Source organism: Opisthocomus hoazin, chromosome 7 (assembly GCF_030867145.1).
Source record: "Opisthocomus hoazin isolate bOpiHoa1 chromosome 7, bOpiHoa1.hap1, whole genome shotgun sequence".
Classification (NCBI taxonomy): domain Eukaryota; kingdom Metazoa; phylum Chordata; class Aves; order Opisthocomiformes; family Opisthocomidae; genus Opisthocomus; species Opisthocomus hoazin.
In genome coordinates this window covers 680,858-701,202 of record NC_134420.1, presented here as the reverse complement: position 1 = coordinate 701,202, position 20,345 = coordinate 680,858, and the positions used below count along the sequence as shown (strand labels likewise).

The 20,345-nt window shown below is 71.2% G+C and overlaps 5 protein-coding genes across 5 annotated transcripts; 1 reads left to right on the top strand and 4 right to left on the bottom strand.

Annotated features, from left to right (window-relative positions):
• Nucleotides 1-247: 247 nt before the first annotated feature.
• On the bottom strand, nucleotides 248-1,032 carry LOC142361891 (smoothelin-like protein 1). The gene is made up of 3 exons (XM_075425745.1): nucleotides 766-1,032; nucleotides 544-695; nucleotides 248-466 (listed from the first exon to the last, which is right to left on the bottom strand). The coding sequence occupies exons 1-3, from the start codon at nucleotides 1,030-1,032 to the stop codon at nucleotides 322-324; spliced, it is 564 nt and encodes a 187-aa protein (XP_075281860.1). The 3' UTR covers nucleotides 248-321.
• Nucleotides 1,033-3,075: 2,043 nt separating this feature from the next.
• LOC142362074 (smoothelin-like protein 1) lies at nucleotides 3,076-5,584 on the bottom strand. The gene is made up of 3 exons (XM_075427323.1): nucleotides 3,590-5,584; nucleotides 3,372-3,523; nucleotides 3,076-3,294 (listed from the first exon to the last, which is right to left on the bottom strand). Exons 1-3 carry the CDS (start codon nucleotides 3,854-3,856, stop codon nucleotides 3,150-3,152), a joined length of 564 nt encoding a protein of 187 aa, XP_075283438.1. The 5' UTR covers nucleotides 3,857-5,584; the 3' UTR covers nucleotides 3,076-3,149.
• Nucleotides 5,585-5,892: 308 nt separating this feature from the next.
• On the bottom strand, nucleotides 5,893-9,027 carry LOC142361890 (uncharacterized). Its single transcript, XM_075425737.1, has 8 exons — nucleotides 9,001-9,027; nucleotides 8,267-8,941; nucleotides 7,768-7,912; nucleotides 7,466-7,499; nucleotides 7,144-7,284; nucleotides 6,417-6,519; nucleotides 6,189-6,340; nucleotides 5,893-6,111 (listed from the first exon to the last, which is right to left on the bottom strand). Exons 1-8 carry the CDS (start codon nucleotides 9,025-9,027, stop codon nucleotides 5,967-5,969), a joined length of 1,422 nt encoding a protein of 473 aa, XP_075281852.1. The 3' UTR covers nucleotides 5,893-5,966.
• A 1,694-nt stretch (nucleotides 9,028-10,721) lies between these two features.
• On the top strand, nucleotides 10,722-11,879 carry TIMM10 (translocase of inner mitochondrial membrane 10). The gene is made up of 2 exons (XM_075426297.1): nucleotides 10,722-10,853; nucleotides 11,636-11,879. Exons 1-2 carry the CDS (start codon nucleotides 10,783-10,785, stop codon nucleotides 11,835-11,837), a joined length of 273 nt encoding a protein of 90 aa, XP_075282412.1. The 5' UTR covers nucleotides 10,722-10,782; the 3' UTR covers nucleotides 11,838-11,879.
• A 1,039-nt stretch (nucleotides 11,880-12,918) lies between these two features.
• On the bottom strand, nucleotides 12,919-18,958 carry RTN4RL2 (reticulon 4 receptor like 2). Its single transcript, XM_075427333.1, has 3 exons — nucleotides 18,728-18,958; nucleotides 15,444-15,925; nucleotides 12,919-13,843 (listed from the first exon to the last, which is right to left on the bottom strand). Exons 1-3 carry the CDS (start codon nucleotides 18,759-18,761, stop codon nucleotides 13,124-13,126), a joined length of 1,236 nt encoding a protein of 411 aa, XP_075283448.1. The 5' UTR covers nucleotides 18,762-18,958; the 3' UTR covers nucleotides 12,919-13,123.
• Between the last annotated feature and the right edge of the window lie 1,387 nt (nucleotides 18,959-20,345).

The window sequence follows — 20,345 nt, the reverse complement described above, 5'->3', positions numbered from 1 at the left end:
CCCTGCCACCCCAGTGTCCCCAGCCATGCCACCCCCCATGCTGCCTCTCACCTTCTGGGCTCAAGTGCTTCCCACTGCTGCCAGCCCCAGCCCAGACTCCTCTTGCAGCACCTCCACAGCAACCCCCCAGCACCACCGGCTGCCCCTGCCCTGGCATCGCTCCCTGCACCAGGGCTGCGCCCAGCATCTGCCCACCCCTCGGTGCCTCCGTGCCCACATCCCCCCATGAGAGCCGAGGCCAGCGCAGCGCGGTACCACACGTCTTTACTGCCGGGGGAAGGGGACGGGGGTGGGGCAGCAGGTGGGGATGGGAGCCCCCCCTCAGCGCTTCTTGGTCTTCACCAGCCCCTTGGCCACCAGGCAGCGGTACAGCTCCTGCAGGTAGGTGTAGACGCACTTGGCGTCGGGCACTGACAGCCGCACCATGTCCTCCACCTCCAGCAGCGGGGCACAGCCCACCCGCGCCCTGCGGGGACAGCACCGTCAGCCGGGGACCCTGCCCGGGACCCGGGGTGGTCAGGGGGGCCGGGGGGCGGCTCTCACTCGGCGGTGGCGAAGGCCAGGGCGAAGTTGTGCCGGCGGGCGCCGGGCTCCAGGCTGCCGTAGTCGAAGGCGTCGGGGAAGAAGCTGTGCAGGAGGGCGCAGAAGGCCAGGCCGCTGCCCCAGCTCCCCGAGAAGTTCTGCACGTCCACGTGCTGCCGCGGGCGGGCGGGAGGGGGTCAGGCACCTCCCGGCCGGCCGGCCCCGCCCCGCTCCTCAGCTCACCTGGTAGCCGCGGGTCCGGGAGCGGCACCACTCCAGCAGCATGGCCTTCACCGTGGCGGGGCCTCCCGCCCGCCGCAGGTGCGGGACCGGCCCCGTGGCTGCGCTGCGGAAGGGGCCGGGCGCCGTGGGCTCCCCGCAGCCCCGCCGGGCAGGAGAACCCCGCGCCCCGCTGCCGACCGGGGCTGCCGCTGCTTCCCCATCGGCCACAGCCCGCCCCAAGGGGGCCCGGCCCCATTGGCCAGTGCCTGCCCACAGCGGCCTCCCCATTGGCTCGTCCTCAATCCTGTGGCCGCTGTTCGCCTATTTCCTCCACGGCATCAGCTGCGGGGGCTCCGAACCACCCTATGCTCCATTGGCCAGTCCTTACCCCTGGGGCATCTCCATTGGTCCACCTCTGCCATCTCGGCCTTGCTATTGGCACATCCTTAATCCAGTGGTCCCTTTTGGCCTATTTCCCTATGCCAACCACTCTGGGGATCCCTATTGCCCTGCACCCCATTGGCCAGTCCCTGCTGCTGTAGCATCACCATTGGTCCATCTCTGTTACCAGCAGCCTCCCCATTGGCTCATCCTAGATCTGCTGATCTCTCTTAGCCTATTACCCCTTGTGGCATCTGCTCCAAGGGCTCCCCATTCCACTATGCCCAATTTGCCAGTCCCTCTCCCCGGGTCATTGCCACTGGTCCGTCTCTGCCACCAGGGCCCTCCTCACTGGCTCATCCTTGATCCAGTAGTCCCTTCTGGCCCATTTCACCTGTGTCACCTGCTCCAGGGGCTCCCAATCACCCTGTGCCCCACATTGGCCAGTCCCTGCAGCCAGGGCATCCCCATTGGTCCATCTCTGACACCTTGCCCTCCCCATTGGCTAATCTTCAATCCAGTGGCCGCTGTCTCCCATTTCCTTCATGGCATCCACTCTAGGGGCTCCCCATTCCCCTATGCCCCATCGGCCAGTTCCTGTCCCCAGGGATCACAATTGGTCCATCTCTGCCTCTAGCAGCCTCCCCATTGGCTTGTCCTCAATCCTGTGGCCCCTGTTCACCCATTTCCCCTGTGGCATATGCTCTGGCTCCCCATTGCCCTATGCCCCGTTGGCCAGTCCCTGCCACCAGAGTGTTGTCATTGCTCCATCACTGCCACCAGAGGCCACGCCATTGGCTCATCCTCAATCCAGTGGCCTCTCTCTGCCCATTTCCTCCATGGCATCCCTCCAGGGACTCACAGTCACCCTGCCCCCCATTGGCCAGTGCCTGATGCCGGAGAATTACCATTGGTCCATCTCTGCTAACAGCAGCCTCCCCACTGGCTCATCCTCAATCCAGTAATCTCTGTTGGCCCTAATTTCCCCTGTGGCATCCACATTAGGGGCTGCCCGTTGTACTGTGCCCCATTGGCCAGTTCCTTTCCCAGGGGATCCCTATTGGTCTCTATCTGCCACCACTGGCCTTCTTATTGGCTCATCCTCAAGCCAGTGGTCCCTTTTGGCCCATTTCCCTTGTGGCATCCACCCTGGGCCTCCCCATTTTCCTGAGACCCACTGGCCAGTCCCTTTCCCCGGGACAATGGTATTGGTCCTTTTCTGCCACCAGTAGACTCCCCATTCACTCAGCCTCAATCCAGTGACCCCTTTTGGCCCATTTCCCCTGCGGCATTTGCTTTGGGGGCTCCACATTGCACTGCACCCCATTGGCCTCTCCCTTTCCATGGGCATTGCCATTGGTCTATCTCTGCCATCAACAGCCTCCCCATTGGCCCATCATCGATCCAAGGGCCTGTCCTCCATTTCCTCCATGGCATCCATCTGGGGGCTCCCAATCACCCTGAGACACACTGGCCAGTTCCTGGCACTAAGGCATTCCCATTGGTCCATTTCTGACCCCAGCAGCCTCCCCATTGGCTCATCATCAATCCAGCTGTCCCCGTCGGACCATTTTCACTCTCCAATCTCCTCCAGGGTCTCCCTATCCTGTGCACCCCCCACCTTTGGCCCTTGGTAGCCATTGGTGCCAGCTTGGGCACCATCACCCTGCTCCTGGCAATACCACCCCTGGCCCCCACCCTGCCACCCCAGTGTCCCCAGCCGTGCCACCCCCCATGCCGCATCTCACCTTCTGGGCTCGAGTGCTTCCCGCTGCTGCCAGCCCCAGCCCCAGCCCAGACTCCTCTTGCAGCACCTCCACAGCAACCCCCCAGCACCACCGGCTGCCCCTGCCCTGGCATCGCTCCCTGCACCAGGGCTGCGCCCAGCATCTGCCCACCCCTCGGTGCCTCCGTGCCCACATCCCCCCATGAGAGCCGAGGCCAGCGCAGCGCGGTACCACACGCCTTTACTGCCGGGGGAAGGGGACGGGGGTGGGGCAGCAGGTGGGGATGGGAGCCCCCCCTCAGCGCTTCTTGGTCTTCACCAGCCCCTTGGCCACCAGGCAGCGGTACAGCTCCTGCAGGTAGGTGTAGACGCACTTGGCGTCGGGCACTGACAGCCGCACCATGTCCTCCACCTCCAGCAGCGGGGCACAGCCCACCCGCGCCCTGCGGGGACAGCACCGTCAGCCGGGGACCCTGCCCGGGACCCGGGGTGGTCAGGGGGGCCGGGGGGCGGCTCTCACTCGGCGGTGGCGAAGGCCAGGGCGAAGTTGTGCCGGCGGGCGCCGGGCTCCAGGCTGCCGTAGTCGAAGGCGTCGGGGAAGAAGCTGTGCAGGAGGGCGCAGAAGGCCAGGCCGCTGCCCCAGCTCCCCGAGAAGTTCTGCACGTCCACGTGCTGCCGCGGGCGGGCGGGGGTCAGGCACCTCCCGGCCGGCCGGCCCCGCCCCGCTCCTCAGCTCACCTGGTAGCCGCGGGTCCGGGAGCGGCACCACTCCAGCAGCATGGCCTTCACCGTGGCGGGGCCTCCCGCCCGCCGCAGGTGCGGGACCGGCCCCGTGGCTGTGCTGCAGACGGGGCCGGGCGCCGTGGGCTCCCCGCAGCCCCGCCGGGCAGGAGAACCCCGCGCCCCGCTGCCGACCGGGGCTGCCGCTGCTTCCCCGTCGGCCACAGCCCGCCCCAAGGGGGCCCGGCCCCATTGGCCAGTGCCTGCCCACAGCGGCCTCCCCATTGGCTCGTCCTCAATCCTGTGGCCGCTGTTCGCCTATTTCCTCCACGGCATCAGCTGCGGGGGCTCCGAACCACCCTATGCTCCATTGGCCAGTCCTTACCCCTGGGGCATCTCCATTGGTCCACCTCTGCCATCTCGGCCTTGCCATTGGCACATCCTTAATCCAGTGGTCCCTTTTGGCCTATTTCCCTATGCCAACCACTCTGGGGATCCCTATTGCCCTGCACCCCATTGGCCAGTCCCTGCTGCTGTAGCATCACCATTGGTCCATCTCTGTTACCAGCAGCCTCCCCATTGGCTCATCCTAGATCTGCTGATCTCTCTTAGCCTATTACCCCTTGTGGCATCTGCTCCAAGGGCTCCCCATTCCACTATGCCCAATTTGCCAGTCCCTCTCCCCGGGTCATTGCCACTGGTCCGTCTCTGCCACCAGGGCCCTCCTCACTGGCTCATCCTTGATCCAGTAGTCCCTTCTGGCCCATTTCACCTGTGTCACCTGCTCCAGGGGCTCCCAATCACCCTGCGCCCCACATTGGCCAGTCCCTGCAGCCAGGGCATCCCCATTGTTCCATCTCTGACACCTTGCCCTCCCCATTGGCTAATCTTCAATCCAGTGGCCGCTGTCTCCCATTTCCTTCATGGCATCCACTCTAGGGGCTCCCCATTCCCCTATGCCCCATCGGCCAGGTCCTGTCCCCAGGGATCACAATTGGTCCATCTCTGCCTCTAGCAGCCTCCCCATTGGCTTGTCCTCAATCCTGTGGCCCCTGTTCACCCATTTCCCCTGTGGCATATGCTCTGGCTCCCCATTGCCCTATGCCCCGTTGGCCAGTCCCTGCCACCAGAGTGTTGTCATTGCTCCATCGCTGCCACCAGAGGCCACCCCATTGGCTCATCCTCAATCCAGTGGCCTCTCTCTGCCCATTTCCTCCATGGCATCCCTCCAGGGACTCACAATCACGCTGCCCCCCATTGGCCAGTGCCTGATGCCGGAGAATTACCATTGGTCCATCTCTGCTAACAGCAGCCTCCCCACTGGCTCATCCTCAATCCAGTAATCTCTGTTGGCCCTAATTTCCCCTGTGGCATCCACGTTAGGGGCTGCCCGTTGCACTGTGCCCCATTGGCCAGTTCCTTTCCCAGGGGATCCCTATTGGTCTCTATCTGCCACCACTGGCCTCCTTATTGGCTCATCCTCAAGCCAGTGGTCCCTTTTGGCCCATTTCCCTTGTGGCATCCACCCTGGGCCTCCCCATTTTCCTGAGACCCACTGGCCAGTCCCTTTCCCCGGGACAATGGTATTGGTCCTTTTCTGCCACCAGCAGCCTCCCCATTCACTCAGCCTCAATCCAGTGGCCTCTTTTGGCCCATTTCCCCTGTGGCATTTGCTTTGGGGGCTCCACATTGCACTGCACCCCATGGGCCTCTCCCTTTCCATGGGCATTGCCATTGGTCCATCTCTGCCACCAGCAGCCTCCCCATTGGCCCATCCTCGATCCAATGGCCTGTCCCCCATTTCCTCCATGACATCCATCTGGGGGCTCCCAATCACCCTGAGACACACTGGCCAGTTCCTGGCACTAAGGCATTCCCATTGGTCCATTTCTGACCCCAGCAGCCTCCCCATTGGCTCATCATCAATCCAGCTGTCCCCGTTGGACCATTTTCACTCTCCAATCCGCTCCAGGGTCTCCCCATCCTGTGCCCCCCCACCTTTGGCCCTTGGTAGCCATTGGTGCCAGCTTGGGCACCATCACCCTGCTCCTGGCAATGCCACCCCTGGCCCCCACCCTGCCACCCCAGTGTCCCCAGCCATGCCACCCCCCATGCTGCCTCTCACCTTCTGGGCTCAAGTGCTTCCCGCTGCTGCCAGCCCCAGCCCAGACTCCTCTTGCAGCACCTCCACAGCAACCCCCCAGCACCACCGGCTGCCCCTGCCCTGGCATCGCTCCCTGCACCAGGGCTGCGCCCAGCATCTGCCCACCCCTCGGTGCCTCCGTGCCCACATCCCCCCATGAGAGCCGAGGCCAGCGCAGCGCGGTACCACACGTCTTTACTGCCGGGGGAAGGGGACGGGGGTGGGGCAGCAGGTGGGGATGGGAGCCCCCCCTCAGCGCTTCTTGGTCTTCACCAGCCCCTTGGCCACCAGGCAGCGGTACAGCTCCTGCAGGTAGGTGTAGACGCACTTGGCGTCGGGCACTGACAGCCGCACCATGTCCTCCACCTCCAGCAGCGGGGCACAGCCCGCCCGCGCCCTGCGGGGACAGCACCGTCAGCCGGGGACCCTGCCCGGGACCCGGGGTGGTCAGGGGGGCCGGGGGGCGGCTCTCACTCGGCGGTGGCGAAGGCCAGGGCGAAGTTGTGCCGGCGGGCGCCGGGCTCCAGGCTGCCGTAGTCGAAGGCGTCGGGGAAGAAGCTGTGCAGGAGGGCGCAGAAGGCCAGGCCGCTGCCCCAGCTCCCCGAGAAGTTCTGCACGTCCACGTGCTGCCGCGGGCGGGCGGGGGTCAGGCACCTCCCGGCCGGCCGGCCCCGTCCCGCCCCGCCCCGCTCCTCAGCTCACCTGGTAGCCGCGGGTCCGGGAGCGGCACCACTCCAGCAGCATGGCCTTCACCGTGGCGGGGCCTCCCGCCCGCCGCAGGTGCGGGACCGGCCCCGTGGCTGCGCTGCGGACGGGGCCGGGCGCCGTGGGCTCCCCGCAGCCCCGCCGGGCAGGAGAACCCCGCGCCCCGCTGCCGCCCGGGGCTGCCGCTGCTTCCCCGTCGGCCACAGCCCGCCCCAAGGGGGCCCGGCCCCATTGGCCAGTGCCTGCCCACAGCGGCCTCCCCATTGGCTCGTCCTCAATCCTGTGGCCGCTGTTCGCCTATTTCCTCCACGGCATCAGCTGCGGGGGCTCCGAACCACCCTATGCTCCATTGGCCAGTCCTTACCCCTGGGGCATCCCCATTGGTCCACCTCTGCCATCTCGGCCTTGCCATTGGCACATCCTTGATCCAGTGGTCCCCTTTTCGCCTATTTCCCTATGCCATCCACTCTGGGGCTCCCTATTGCCCTGCACCCTATTTGCCAGTCCCTGCCCCCGGGACATCCTCATTGGTCCACCTCTGCCCACAGTGGCCTCCCCATTGGCTCATGCTCGATCCGGTGGTCCCCGTTGGCCCACTTGCCCTGTGGCATCCGCTCCGGGGGTTCCCCAGCGCTCTGAGCCCCCCCACCCGAGGCCCCCTCGCCCCATGAACCAAGTGCCCCCCACTGTCCCCCGTCCGCCCGTGGGGCCAGGCCCCTCTCACCCTCCGAATTTCTCCAGAATGGCGCTGCGCCCCTGTGCCCGGGCGCTTGCCTGTGGCCGCCCTCTGGCCCCCTCCGGCTTCGGCCTTGGCCCCGCTGTCCCGGGGGGCACCCGGCCCCGCGGCCCCCCGGCCGGTGCAGCCCTGCGGGCACACGGGTGGGCTGAGGGCGCAGCCGCGGGTGCCGCCCAGAGACACTCACTGAGGGGCAGCCACAGGCGTGAGGTGCCACTCGCGGGGTGCCAGCCTGGAGCACGGGGCTGTGGGTGGTCACAGCGGGGCCACTGGGCACCCACAGTGCCACGTCCCCCTCACCCACACTCACCTCTCGCTGCCCCCCGAGCCCTCGGTGGTGCTGGCTGCAAAGAAGAGAGGAGGGGTCAGCGGGGTGGGACAGGGCACCCAGGGGTGGGGGCACCCACATCCCCTGCAGGCACTGGCAGGGCTCCCGAATGGGAGGGCATCCCTGGGGCCCTGTCAGGGCCTCCCCCATGGGAGGGGATGCGGGGGATCTGTAGGAGACCCCCTGGGAGGGGACACTGTGTGGGGCAATGGTGATCCCAAGGGACTCTGATGCCATTGCAGGGCCCTGCCCACGCTGCCCACCCTGCCCAGTGCTGCCCTTACCTGTGGGGGACGTGGGGGACGCCGGGGATGTGGGGGACACAGGGGATGTCGGGGACAGGGGGGACGTGGGACTGGTGGCCCCCCCTGAGCCAGGGGGGAACTCAGGCCACAGCTCGTCCTCCTCATCCTGCAGCCAGGTGGGCTCCTGTGGGCACAGCTGGGTGGCACTGCCAGAACGGGCACTGCCACCCTGCCCTGGTAATGTCACCCTACTGTGGGCACTGCCCGTATGGGCACTGTCACCCTGCCCTGGCACTGTCACCCTGCCCTGGGCGCTGCTAGTATGGGCACTGTCACCCTGCCCTGGCAATGTCACCCTACTGTGGGCACTGCCAGCATGGGCACTGTCACCCTGCCTCTGTCAATCTCACCCTGCCACAGGCACTGCCAGAACGGGCACCGCCACCCTGCCCTGGCAATGTGACCCCTGCCCCAGGTACTGCCACCCCTGCCACCTCACTGTCCCCAGCCGTGCCACCGCCCCGGTGCCCCCTCTCACCTGCCGGGTGCGGGTGCTGCCCGCTGCTGCCGGCCCCGGCCCAGCCTCCTCCTGCGGCCCCTCCACAGCCCCCCGCACCCCTCCAGCACCCGCTGCACTCTTGGCATCACCCCCAGCATCCTCGGCAGCCCTGGCATCGCTCCCGGCATCCTCTGCTGCTTCTGCCCTGGCATCGCCCCCCGCATCCCCTGCGCCCTTGTCCTCACTCCCTCTGTCCCCTGCACCCTTGTCCTCACCGCCTGCGTCCTCCACCACCCCACTGTCACCCGCTGCATCCCTGGCTGCCCTGGCATCGCCCCCGGCGTCCTCAGCCACCTCTGCCTTGGCATCGCCCCCCGCAACCCCTGTGCCCTTGTCCTCACCCCTTGGATCCCCTGAGCCTTTGTCCTCACCCCCTGCATCCTCCACCACCCCGCTGTCACCCCCCGTGTCCCCTGCTGCCCTGGCATCGCCCCCCGCATCCTCAGCCACCCCTGCCTTGTCCTCACCCTCCGTATCCCCTGCACCCTTGTCCTCACCCTTTGTGTCCCCTGCGCCCTTGTCCTCACCCCCTGCGTCCTCCGCCACCCCGCTGTCACCCCCAGCGTCCCCCACTGCCCTGGCATCGCCCCCCACACCCTCAGCCACCCCTGCCTTGTCCTCACCCTCCGCATCCCCTGAACCCTTGTCCTCACCCTTTGTGTCCCCTGCGCCCTTGTCCTCACCCCCTGCATCCTCCACCACCCCTCTGTCACCCCCAGCGTCCCCCACTGCCCTGGCATCGCCCCCCACACCCTCAGCCACCCCTGCCTTGTCCTCACCCTCCACCTCCCCTCTGCCCTTGTCCTCTGTGTCCCCCGTGTCCCCTGGCCCCTGGCTGTCACCCCCTTCTGCCCGGGGGTCCCTCTTGCCCTGCTGGGCTGCTGCCTCCCCGCTGCCCCCCTGCACCCCCCCATCCCCTGGCCCCGGGGGGGGGTGAGGGGGGCTGTCCGAGGCGGGGGTGCCGGGGGTGGGGGTGTCGGTGTCTCCCGCGGGCTCCATGCTGCTGCGGTCACTGCTGCAGGGGCACGGGGCTGTCACTGGGGTGCACCCCGGTGCCCCCCCCCAGCTTGCCCATGCCCCCCGTAGTCTCCCCCACCCTGCCCCTGTCCCCATGCCCCCCCCCGAGCCCTGACACCCCCCATTTGCTCACCCTGGGCACCCCCATGCCCCTTCTGAGCCCCCGTTCCCCATCCAGACCTCCCCAAACCCCACCCCAATACCCCAGCCTGCCCCCCCACTCCCCCCCGACCCCCCATCCCAGCCCCCCCCTCCATGCCCCATGCCGACCCCCGTGTTCCACCCCAGCACCCCCCATACCCCTTCCCAACGCCCCCAGTTACACCCACCCCGGGCCCCCACGCCCCCACCCCGACACCCCGACACCCGCAAATCCCTTCCCGGCCGCCTCTGTTCCCCCTCCCGACCCACCACGCCCCCTCCCTCTCCCCCCCCACGTCCCACCCCGACCCCCTCAATCCCCCCTCCCGACCCCCAGACCTCCACCCCCCCTCCCCACTCCCCCCGCCCGACCCCACGTGTCCCACCCCGACCCTCCGTTACCGCTTCCCCCTCCAGACCCCCCGCGCGCCCCCCGTTCCCTCCCCCGGCCCCCCGCGCCCCCCGAGCCCCCCGTACCCTCCCGCCGCCGCCCCGCTGGCCTCGCCGGCCCCGCCCGCCCCGGGGCTATTTTTACGCGGCGGGGGCAGGTGCCGCCTTCACTCACCGCCCACCCGCGGGGCACGCGTGGGGCCGGCCGCGGGGCAGCTCGCGGCGCGCGGGGAGGGTCCGCGGCGGGCACAAGCAGGGGGGACACGCGTGGGGAGCGGGGTGGGGGGGTGCGGGACAGACACACGGACGCTGGTGGGAGGGGGACACACAAGCAGCGACGCTCCCACCCGGACACCGCGGGCAGCCCGAAGGAGCCCACGGGGGGGGGGGGGGGGGGCGCAGAGGGACACGGACACGCGGGACAGGGCGGCCTGGGGGACGTGGGGACACGGGGAAGGGGGGACACGGGGGACACGGGGGGGTCACAGGCAGACGGGGGGCGCGGGGGACGTGGGCTGGCGACACGCACGCAGGGGGGCTGCAGATGCGGGGGGCACGGGGGACACGGGGACACGGGGGTCACAGGGACACTGGGGGACACGGGGACACGTGGGGTCACGGAGACCGAGGCGCCCCCCGACCTGGCTGGGGGGCGGTGCCCTATTACGGCCACGCCCCCTGCTGCTCTGACCCCGCCCCCTGTGGCGCTGACCACGCCCCCTGCGGGGCAAAGGGCTGGCAAAGCGCGCGCCTCCCCCTCCCACCGCCTCCCTCCCTCTCCTTGCCCGCCACGCCCACTCTCGCGTCGCCCTATCAGCGTTGGGGAGGTGCTCCTGTTCTCCCACCCTCCTTGGCTTCTATTGGCCGAGAGCCGGCGGCGGGGGCGGGGCGGCGCGGCGCCCGTTGTGGGCGGAAGCGGGGCGCCCACGTGGTTCCTGCGGGCGAGCATGGACCCGGTGCGGGCCCAGCAGCTGGCGGCCGAGCTGGAGGTTGACATGATGGCCGACATGTACAACCGGTGCGCCCGGCCGGGGGGCGGCGGGGGGGGCCCGGACCTGGGGGGTGCCCGGGGCGGGGGGGTGTCAGAGGCGCTGGGGGGGCCGGGGAGACTGGGGGTGGCTGGGAAACGGGGGGGCGCGGGGAAGAGATGGGGTGGGTGCCGGGGGCGGGGGGGGTGTCAGAGGCGCTGGGGGCCCCTGGGGTGGCTGGGGGGACTGGGGGTGGCTTGGAAACGGGGGGGGGCGGGGAAGAGATGATAGGGGGTGCCTGGGGCGGGGGGGCACTAAGGGGGGTGTCAGAGGCGCTGGGGGACCCTGGGGTGGCTGGTGGGACCGGGGGTGGCTGGGAAACGGGGGGCGATGGGCAGAGATTGGGGGGGGTGCCCGGGGCGGGGGGCACTGGGGGGGGTGTCAGAGGCGCTGGGGGACCCTGGGGTGTCGGGGTGGCTGGTGGGACCGGGGGTGGCTGGGAAATGGGGGGCGCGGTGCGGGGGGGCCCTGGGGGTGGGTGTCAGAGGTGCTGGGGGATCCCGGGGTGGCTGGGGGGACTGGGGGTGGCTGGGAAACGGGGGGTGATGGGCAGAGATGGGGGGGGTGCCCGGGGAAGGGGGCACTGGGGGGGGTGTCAGAGGCGCTGGGGGATCCCGGGGTGGCTGGGGGGACTGGGGGTGGCTCGGAAATGGAGGGGTCACAGGGGCTGCCTGAGGGTGGGGGACACTGGGGGTGGCGATGAGGCTGGGGGTAGAGGAGGCGCTGGGGGTCTGGGGGCTCCGCGGGGGCTGAGGGTGCCGGTGCGGCGCAGGATGACGCAGGCGTGCCACCGAAAGTGCGTCCCCCCCCACTACAAGGACGCGGAGCTGTCGAAGGGGGAGAGCGTGTGCCTGGACCGCTGCGTGGCCAAGTACCTGGAGGTGCACGAGAGGATGGGCAAGAAGCTGACGGAGCTGTCGCTGCAGGACGAGGAGCTGCTCAGGCGCGTGCAGCAGGGCACCGGCACCGCCTGAGCCCCCGCTCCCCGTCGCCCCAATAAACCCGACGCTGCGGGCCGGCTCGTTTACTTCCCTCGCCCCCCAAATCCACCCCGCGGTGACGCCTCGAAGCTGGTGGGGGCTGCCGGGAGTCCCCCTCCGTGCTGTCCCCAGTTGCCACGTGCCACGTCCTTGAGGGGGGCATGACGGGGTGACCCCCCCCGTCTCCTGGCCAGGCCCAGCCCCTGTAATCCTCGGGATTAGGCAGAGCCGGGCTGAGCCCCTCGTAATCCGTGGCAGGGTGGGGACGGGGCTCTGCCACTCCCTGTCCGCTCGTGGCCGGGGGACACCGGGGGGGGGGGGGGGGCAGCCAGGGGAGACCCCACGCAGGGACACAGCCCTGGAGCAGCCGGAGAGGGACAGGGACACCCGCACGGGGACACCCAGCCCTGGTCAGACAGGGGTTCCCCAGGGCCACCTGAGCAGGGACAGCCTGGAGACAGCCACGAGGACCACGCAGGGACACCCAGAGACCCCTCAGGGGGGACAGCGGGGACGCACGGACCCACGGGGACACTCGGAGAGGGCCGGGAACACCCACGCAGGGACACGTGGGGGGCTGCACCGGCGCAGGGACACCCAGCAGACCGCGGGGACCCCGAGGCCCTGGGTGAAGGATGGCTGCAGAGGGACCCCCCGGGGGGGGATGCCCACCCAAAGGGACCCGGGCCATGGGTGGGCAGCGTCCGTCCGTCCATCTGTCCGTCCACAGCGTGGTGGTGCACCCACCATCGGCGCTGCCAGGAAGTGGGTCAGGCCGTGCAGAGCACGGGTGACAGCGCGGGTGGCAGCTCCGTCACCGTGTCAGGGGGCCCCGCGGCGGCGGGGGGCTGTGCGTGCGCTGCGGCTCGGGGTGCAGCACCGCGGGGGGAGCCTGTCGGCCCCCGTCCGTCCGTCCGTCCCCGCGGCGAGCTGCGCACGCCTCGCTGCCCTCCAGCCGCCCGGGCGCAGCGCCGGTGCCATCAATATTTCAGGAGGAGCAGGCGGTGACCTGGAAAGCAGCGGCCCCCCCCGCCTTCCCCCCCCTCCCCGCAGCAGCCAGGCCCTGCTCTCCCAAAATAAGACCATTTTTAATAAATAATTTCCCACCTTTTGGTTCCTGTTGGGGGTTTTTTTCCCACTCAGGATGGGGGGGACGACCCCCCTGCACCCTGCGCCCCACCCCGGCCACCCCCCACAGTTCTAGGGGCCCCCCCCGGGGAGAAGGGGGGCACAAGCACCCCGAGGAGCCAGGACCCCCCTCGGGGGCCGGGGCGGGGGGCTCAGAGCTGGGGCAGGAGCAGACCCAGGAGGGGCAGGAGGAGGTGGGGCTGGCAGGGGGTGGCGGCGGCCGTGGGGCCGCAGGGCGCCCGGGGGCAGCGGGCGTCCCCGGGGGGGCCGCGGGAGTCACGGGAAGGGGGGGGCGGCCGGGGCTGGGGTCCCCGCAGGTCGTGGGGTGGGAGGCCGTCGCGGTAGAAGGCGGAGGGCGGCGCGGCCGGGAGGGTGCCGGGGCGACCCAGCGCCCGCCCGGGTGTTCCCATCACCGCCACCCCGCCACCGCCATCTTCCTCCTCCTCGTGCTCGGGGCAGGCGTCGAAGTCGCGCGGGCGGAGGTGGCGGAGGTCGGTGCCGCGGCGGTGCGGGGGGCTGGCGCAGGGCACGGGCGAGCTGGAGACGCGGGTGCGCCGGAACCAAGCCCAGAGCGGGCGAGCGCGGCAGTCGCAGGCCCAGGGGTTGGCGTTGAGGCGCAGGAACTGGAGGGCGGGCAGGGCGGCCAGCGGGTCCCCGGGCAGCGCCGCCAGGCTGTTGTTGAACAGGTAGAGGATGGTGAGGCGGGCCAGGCCGCGGAAGGCGCGGCGGTGGATGGCGACCAGGCGGTTGGCATGCAGCAGCAGGCGGTCCAGGCTGGGCAAGCCGCGGAAGACGCCCTCCGACAGCGCCCGCACCCGGTTCCCGTGGAGGAAGAGGTGGCTCAGGTTGGCCAGGTCGGCAAACAGGTCGTCCTGCGGCGGGGCGGGGGGAGAGAGGGTGGGCGCGGGGCGTGCAGCCCCCGCGGGGAGCCCCCAGCCCTGCCCCGTGCCCCTGCACGGGGGGCATCGCCCGGAGACCTGCCCGCGGGGGTCCTGCAGAGCCCTGCCCCACGTCCCGGCTCCATGGGCTGCACCCACCACCCTGCCCCACGTCCCGGCTCCATGGGCTGCACCCACCACCCTGCTCCATGTCCCGGCTCCATGGGCTGCAACCATCACCCTGCCTCGCATCCTGGCTCCATGGGCTGCACCCACCACCCTGCTCCATGTCCCTGCCCCATGGGCTGCAACCATCACCCTGCTCCATCAGCTGCACCCATCACCCTGCTCCGTGGGCTGCACCCACCACCCTGCTCCGTGTCCCTGCCCCATGGGCTGCAACCATCACCTTGTCCCGTGTCCCTGCTCCATGGGCTGCACTGATCACCGTGCTCCATGGGCTGCACCCACCACCCTGCCCCACGTCCCTGCTCCATCAGCTGCAACCATCACCCTGTCCCGTGTCCCTGCTCCGTGGGCTGCACCCATCACTCTGCTCTGTGTTCCTGCTCCATGGGCTGCACCCATCACCGTGCTCCGTATCTGTGCTCCATGGGCTGAACCCATCACCCTGCTCCATGTCCCTGCTCCGTGGGCTGCACCCACCACCCTGCTCTGTGTCCTTGCTCCATGACCTGCAGCCATCACCCCCCTCCATGTCCCTGCTTCAAGGGCTGCACCCATCACCCTGCCCCGTGTCCCTGCTCCATCAGCTGCATCCATCACCCTGCTCCATGTCCTTGCTCCGTGGGCTGCACCCATCACCCTGCTCCGTATCCTTGTCATTCAGGCATCACCCATCACCTTTCCCCATGTCCCTGCTCCATGGGTGTCACCGATGTCCTCTGTCCCTGCTCCATGGGCATCACCCAACACCCCACTCCATGTCCCTGCTCCATCAGCTGCACCCATCACCGTGCTCCGTATCTGTGCTCCATGGGCTGAACCCATCACCCTGCTCCATGTCCCTGCTCCGTGTCCTTGTCATTCAGGCATCACCCATCACCTTTCCCCATGTCCCTGCTCCATGGGTGTCACCGGTGTCCTCTGTCCCTGCTCCATGGGCGTAACCCAGCGCCTCGTCCCGTGCCTGTCACCAAGGGCTTCTCCCTCTCCCTGCCTTGCTGGTGTCACCCATGACACGGCCCCATGGCCATCACTCTGTCCCACGTCCCTGCTCCGCAGGCGTCACCTGTCCCTCTGCCCCGTGCACTGGCTCCACGAGCATCCCCTTGTCCCGCATCCCGGCTCCACAGGCATCACCCATCGCCCTGCCCGCGTCCCTGCTCCACGGGTGGCACCCACCACCTTCCCCCGTGGCTCTCCTGCAGACCCCTGTCCCCCGTCCACACCCCGTGGGCATCGCCCACCACCCTGCTCCACGTCACCCGCCCCGTGGGCATCGCCCACCACCCTGCTCCACGTCGCCCGCCCTGTGGGCATCGCCCACCACCCTGCTCCATGTCCCCCGCCCCGTGGGCATCACCGACCCCGACCCCCCGCCCCGAGGGGCAGCCCCTGGGCCGCGGCGGACCTGGAGGTAGAGCAGCCCGTTCTCCTGCAGGTAGAGGTACTGGAGGCTGTGGAGACCACGGAAGATGGCGCTGGGCAGGCTGGCCAGCTGGCACCGGTAGAGGTGCAGGGCCTGGAGGCGCCGGAGGCCGTGGAAGGTGTCGGGGGCCAGGACGCGGAGGTGGGGGTTGTCACCCAGGTCGAGCTCCTCCAGGGCGGGCAGGTGTCGGAAGGTGCCCGGCTGGATGGAGGAGATGTTGTTGGAGTAGAGCCAGAGGGTGACGGTGCTGGGCCCGAAGGTGCCCGCCCGCAGCGCCCCGATGACGTTGTTCTGCAGGAAGAGGCGGCGGGCGCCGGGCGGGAGCCCCGCGGGCACCGAGGAGAAGTTGTTGGCCTGGCAGCTGACGGTGGGCGGCGAGACGTAGCAGGTGCAGAGCGCGGGGCAGGCGGGCGTCCCGCCGGGCACCCACGCCAGCGCCGCCAGCAGCAGGGCCAGCCGCCCGCCTGCGGGCACAGCGCGGCGTCAGCGCGGGGCGTCAGCGGGGGGCCATGCCCCGCCCGGCCCCGCGCGCCCGCCACCCCGCCAGGGACCCCCGGGCTGCCCCCGGGGCACGGGGCGCCTGGGAGCTGCGCCCCAAGGACAGCCGGGGCCATGCCCACCCTCATGGTCATGGTCCCCTGGGAGCCCCCCCAAGGGCCATGCCCACCCACATGGCTGTGGAACCCAAGGAGAATCCCAAAGCCATGCCCACCCTCATGGCCATGGGCTCCTGGGAGCCCCCCAGGGCCGTGCCCACCCACATGGCTGTGGACCCCAAGGAGAATCCCAAAGCCATGCCCACCCTCATGGCCATGGACCCCGGGAGCACCCCAGGGCCGTGCCCACCCACATGGCCATGGACCCCGGGGAGCAGTCCCAGGGGCCATGCCCACCCACATGGCTGTGGAACCCAAGGAGAATCCCAAAGCCATGCCCACCCTCACGGCCATGGGCCCCTGGGAACGCCCCCAAGGGCCATGCCCACCCATATGGCTGTGGAACCCAAGGAGAATCCCAAAGCCATGCCCACCCTCATGGCCATGGGCCCCTGGGAGACCCCCCAAGGGCCATGCCCACCCATATGGCTGTGGAACCCAAGGAGAACCCCAAAGCCATGCCCACCCTCACGGCCATGGTCCCCTGGGAGCCCCCCCAAGGGCCATGCCCACCCACATGGCTGTGGAACCCAAGGAGAATCCCAAAGCCATGCCCACCCTCACGGCCATGGGCTCCTGGGAGCCCCCCCAAGGGCCATGCCCACCCACATGGCTGTGGAACCCAAGGAGAATCCCAAAGCCATGCCCACCCTTATGGCCATGGGCCCCTGGGAACCCCCCCAAGGGCCATGCCCACCCACATGGCTGTGGAACCCAAGGAGAATCCCAAAGCCATGCCCACCCTCATGGCCATGGGCCCCTGGAAGCCCCCCCAAGGGCCATGCCCACCCATACGGCTGTGGAACCCAAGGAGAATCCCAAAGCCATGCCCACCCTCATGGCCATGGGCCCCTGGGAGCCCCCCAGGGCCGTGCCCACCCACATGGCTGTGGAAACCAAGGAGAATCCCAAAGCCATGCCCACCCTCATGGCCATGGGCCCCTGGGAGCCCCCCAGGGCCGTGCCCACCCGTACGGCCATGGTTCCCTAGGAGAACCCAAGGCCATGGGCCACCCCACAGGGCCACGGTGCCCCAGGACCCACTCAGGACCGTGCCCGCCCTCATGGCCATGGTCCCCTAGGAGCTCCCCAGGCCCACAGCAGCCCTATAGGGCTCCGCTCCCCAAAGACCCCCCCGGGGCTATGCTGCTCCCCAGGACCGTGCCCACCCCACAAAGTAACGTCCTCGGGGGGCTGTGTTCCCGAGGGACCCCCGGGGCCATGCCCACGGTCTCCTGGGACCCCCACGGGTGCCCGGCCACCCCATGTGGCCGCACTTCCGCAGGCCATGCTCTCCTGGACCCCCCCCCCCCCAGGGACACGGTGCCCCGGGACCCCCCACGGGGCGACGCCCACCCCCCGCGGCCACGGTCCCCCGGGACCCCCGAGACCCTCCCACTCCACGCGGCCACGCACCCCCAAGACCCCCCCCAACTCAGCGTGGATGGGGGGGGGCGTACCCCACACCCCCAAACCCCCCCCCCCGCCGACGGGGCGGCCCCACGTGCACGCGTGCCGCGGCCACGTGCGGGGCGGGGCGCGCGTGGGCGCGGGCTGACGCTCGCGCCGGTGACACGCGCCGCCGCCGCTCCGCGTGTTCCGCGCCGCCGCTTCCCCCCCCCCCTCCGCGTCCGTCCCCTCCCTCCCTCCCCGCCCGCAACCCGAGAGCTTCATCCATAATTCAGCCCGGTGCCCTGGCCCCGCGCCCGGGGATGCGGGGATGCTCCCAGCCGGTACCGGGGCGGGGGGGGTTTGGCCCCCCTCCCCTCCCCCGGTGCGCCAAGGAGGCTGCCGAGCCCCCCCCACCCCCACCCCCCCCCACCCCCGGAGGCGCCCGGCGCAGCTGCTCCGCGCCGCCCCCCTCCCCCGGCGCCCCGCGCCCCCCACCCGCGTCCCATCTGTCGCTCCCCCTCGCCGCGGGCTGACTCAGTTCGGAGCTGAAGTCACCGCTTCCCCGGCGCCGGTTTTTCCACCCCCCCCCCGTGCCAAATCCACACCCCCCCCCCCCCCCCCTCTTTCCCCAGGTCTCGGTAGGGAACCGCCGCGCCGCTCGCGGGTGCCCCACGGAGCCCGCGGGACCCACTCGCGGGGTGACCCGGGCGCTGCCCGCACCCCGGAGGCTCCCCGCGCCCCGGGCCGGGGGTGCTGGGGGGGCACCGGGTGCCCCGTGGGTCCCGCGGCACCCCCACGCCGGGCGCCGTGTCCGTGGGCACCCCGGAGGCGCCGGGGCTGCACCCACAGCTCGGGTCACGCACCCCAGGGTGCTGCGGGGCTCCCCGGGGATCGCGGGGTTCCCCCCACGCCGGGCTGCGTGTCCCGGAGCGGCACCGGGCAGCCCTGGGGTCACACCCGGGGGTCGCGGGGCCCCCCCACGCCGGGCTGCGTGTCCCGGAGCGGCACCGGGCAGCGCTGAGGTCGCGCCCCGGGGGTCGCACCCCCCACGCGGGGCCGTGCGCCGTGGGGCGGCTCCACGCTCCCCACGCACCCCCGGACCCCCAAACCCCGCAAACCGCGAGGCGGGACCGTGCTTCGCGGGGGGTGGGGGGGCACCCCGGGGCTCTCCCCCCCCAACTCCGGGACTGACCCGCCACGCGTGGGCCCCGCGCCTACCTTGGGGCAGGTCCCGAGCCGTGGGGGGCCGCATGGCGGGGCCGCCGCTCAGGCGCTGCCCGCTGCCCGGGGGCTCATGGCCGCTGCCGGGGGGGCTGCTCGCCCCCGTCCCCCCCGCCGGAGCAGCCGCCGCCCCGGGGCATGGCACGGGTGGGCTGCGGGCGCGGGTGGGCTCGGCTCGGCTCGGCTCTGCCCGCGGCTCCGGTGGGGCTGAGCCCTGCCCCGCGCCGCGCCTTATCCCGGGGCGGCCGCGCTCCGCCCCCCGCCGCCGGCCCCGCCGCTTAACCCTTCCCGCACCGCGGGAGGGCCGGGGGGGTCCGGGAGGGACCCTCGGGGAGGGGGGCAGGGAGGGGACCGTCGGGGAGGGGGGGGCCGAGGAGGGACCCTCGGAGCTGGGGGGGTTGCGGGGGGGGCCTCGGGGAGGGGGGGGGGCCGGGGGGGGACCATCGCGGGGAGGGGAGGCCGCGGGGGGGTCCTACGAGAGGGGTGCGTCCGGGGGGTACCCTCGGGGAGGTGGGGGCCCGCGGGGACCCTCGGAGGGGCGGCCGGGAGGGGACCGTCGGGGAGGGGGGGGGCGGCCGAGGGGGGTCCTCGGCGAGGGGGGGGGACTGGGAGGGACCCTCGGAGAGGGTGGGGCCGGGGAGGGACCCTCGGAGACGGGGGCCGGGGGGCGGCCTCGGGGAGGGGGGGGTCCGGGGGGGACCCTCGGAGCGGGGGGGTCCGCGGGAGGACCCTCGGGGGGGGCGCGCCGCGGGACCCCACGCGGGGGGTGACCCCCCCACGGGGGACGCGGGGCTCGCGGGGAGCTGCGGAGGGTCCCTCCCTCCCACCTTGCTCCCCACGACCACGGGTGCCCGCGGGGACCCCGTTGCGGGTGGGCGCAGGGGGACCGGGAGCCCGGCAGCCCCCGGGGGGGGGGACACCGGCGGGAGGCGGCGCCGCGCCCACGCCCACGCGGGACCGCGGCGCTGTCCGTGGTGCCGGCGCTGTCCGCGGTGCCCAGCGAGCCGCCCCCCCCCCCCCCCCGGACACGCCGAGCTCCCCCCCTGCGTGGGGCCGGGGGCGCGGCTGCCGCCCGCGGGGGGTGGGGAGGGGCCCACGCGTGTCCGCGCCAGGCTGGGCGGCAGAAGCTGGCACGGCGGCGTGTTTGCGGCTCCGTCTCCGGCGCGGCTCCCGGCGAGCGAAATGCCACAAGCTGGCGCGGCGGGCACCCGTGGGTGTGGGCGTGGGCGGCGCGGGGCTGACTCAGGGGCCGCCATCCGCTCCCCGCCCCACCGGTGACCCCACGGCCACGCCGGCCCGCGAACCCCCCCGTGGGGAGAGGGGCTGGGGGCTCTGCAGGGCGTCCCGGGGGAGGCACCCACCCGTGGGGGCTGCGCCCACCCGCGTGGGGAGGCTGGGGACGGGGGGACGGGCGGGCAGGCCCTGACGCTGCCGAGCAGGCCCGGGGTGGGCAGAGGTGGGTGGCGTGGGGCCACGCAGGGACGGGTGGGAGGGCGGAAGGAGAGACGGAGGGATGGACAGACGGACGTACGGTGGGGTGGAGAGTGGCTGGAGAGACGGACGGACGGACGGACTGATGGCGGGGTGGCGGGCGGCTGGAGAGACGGAGGGATGG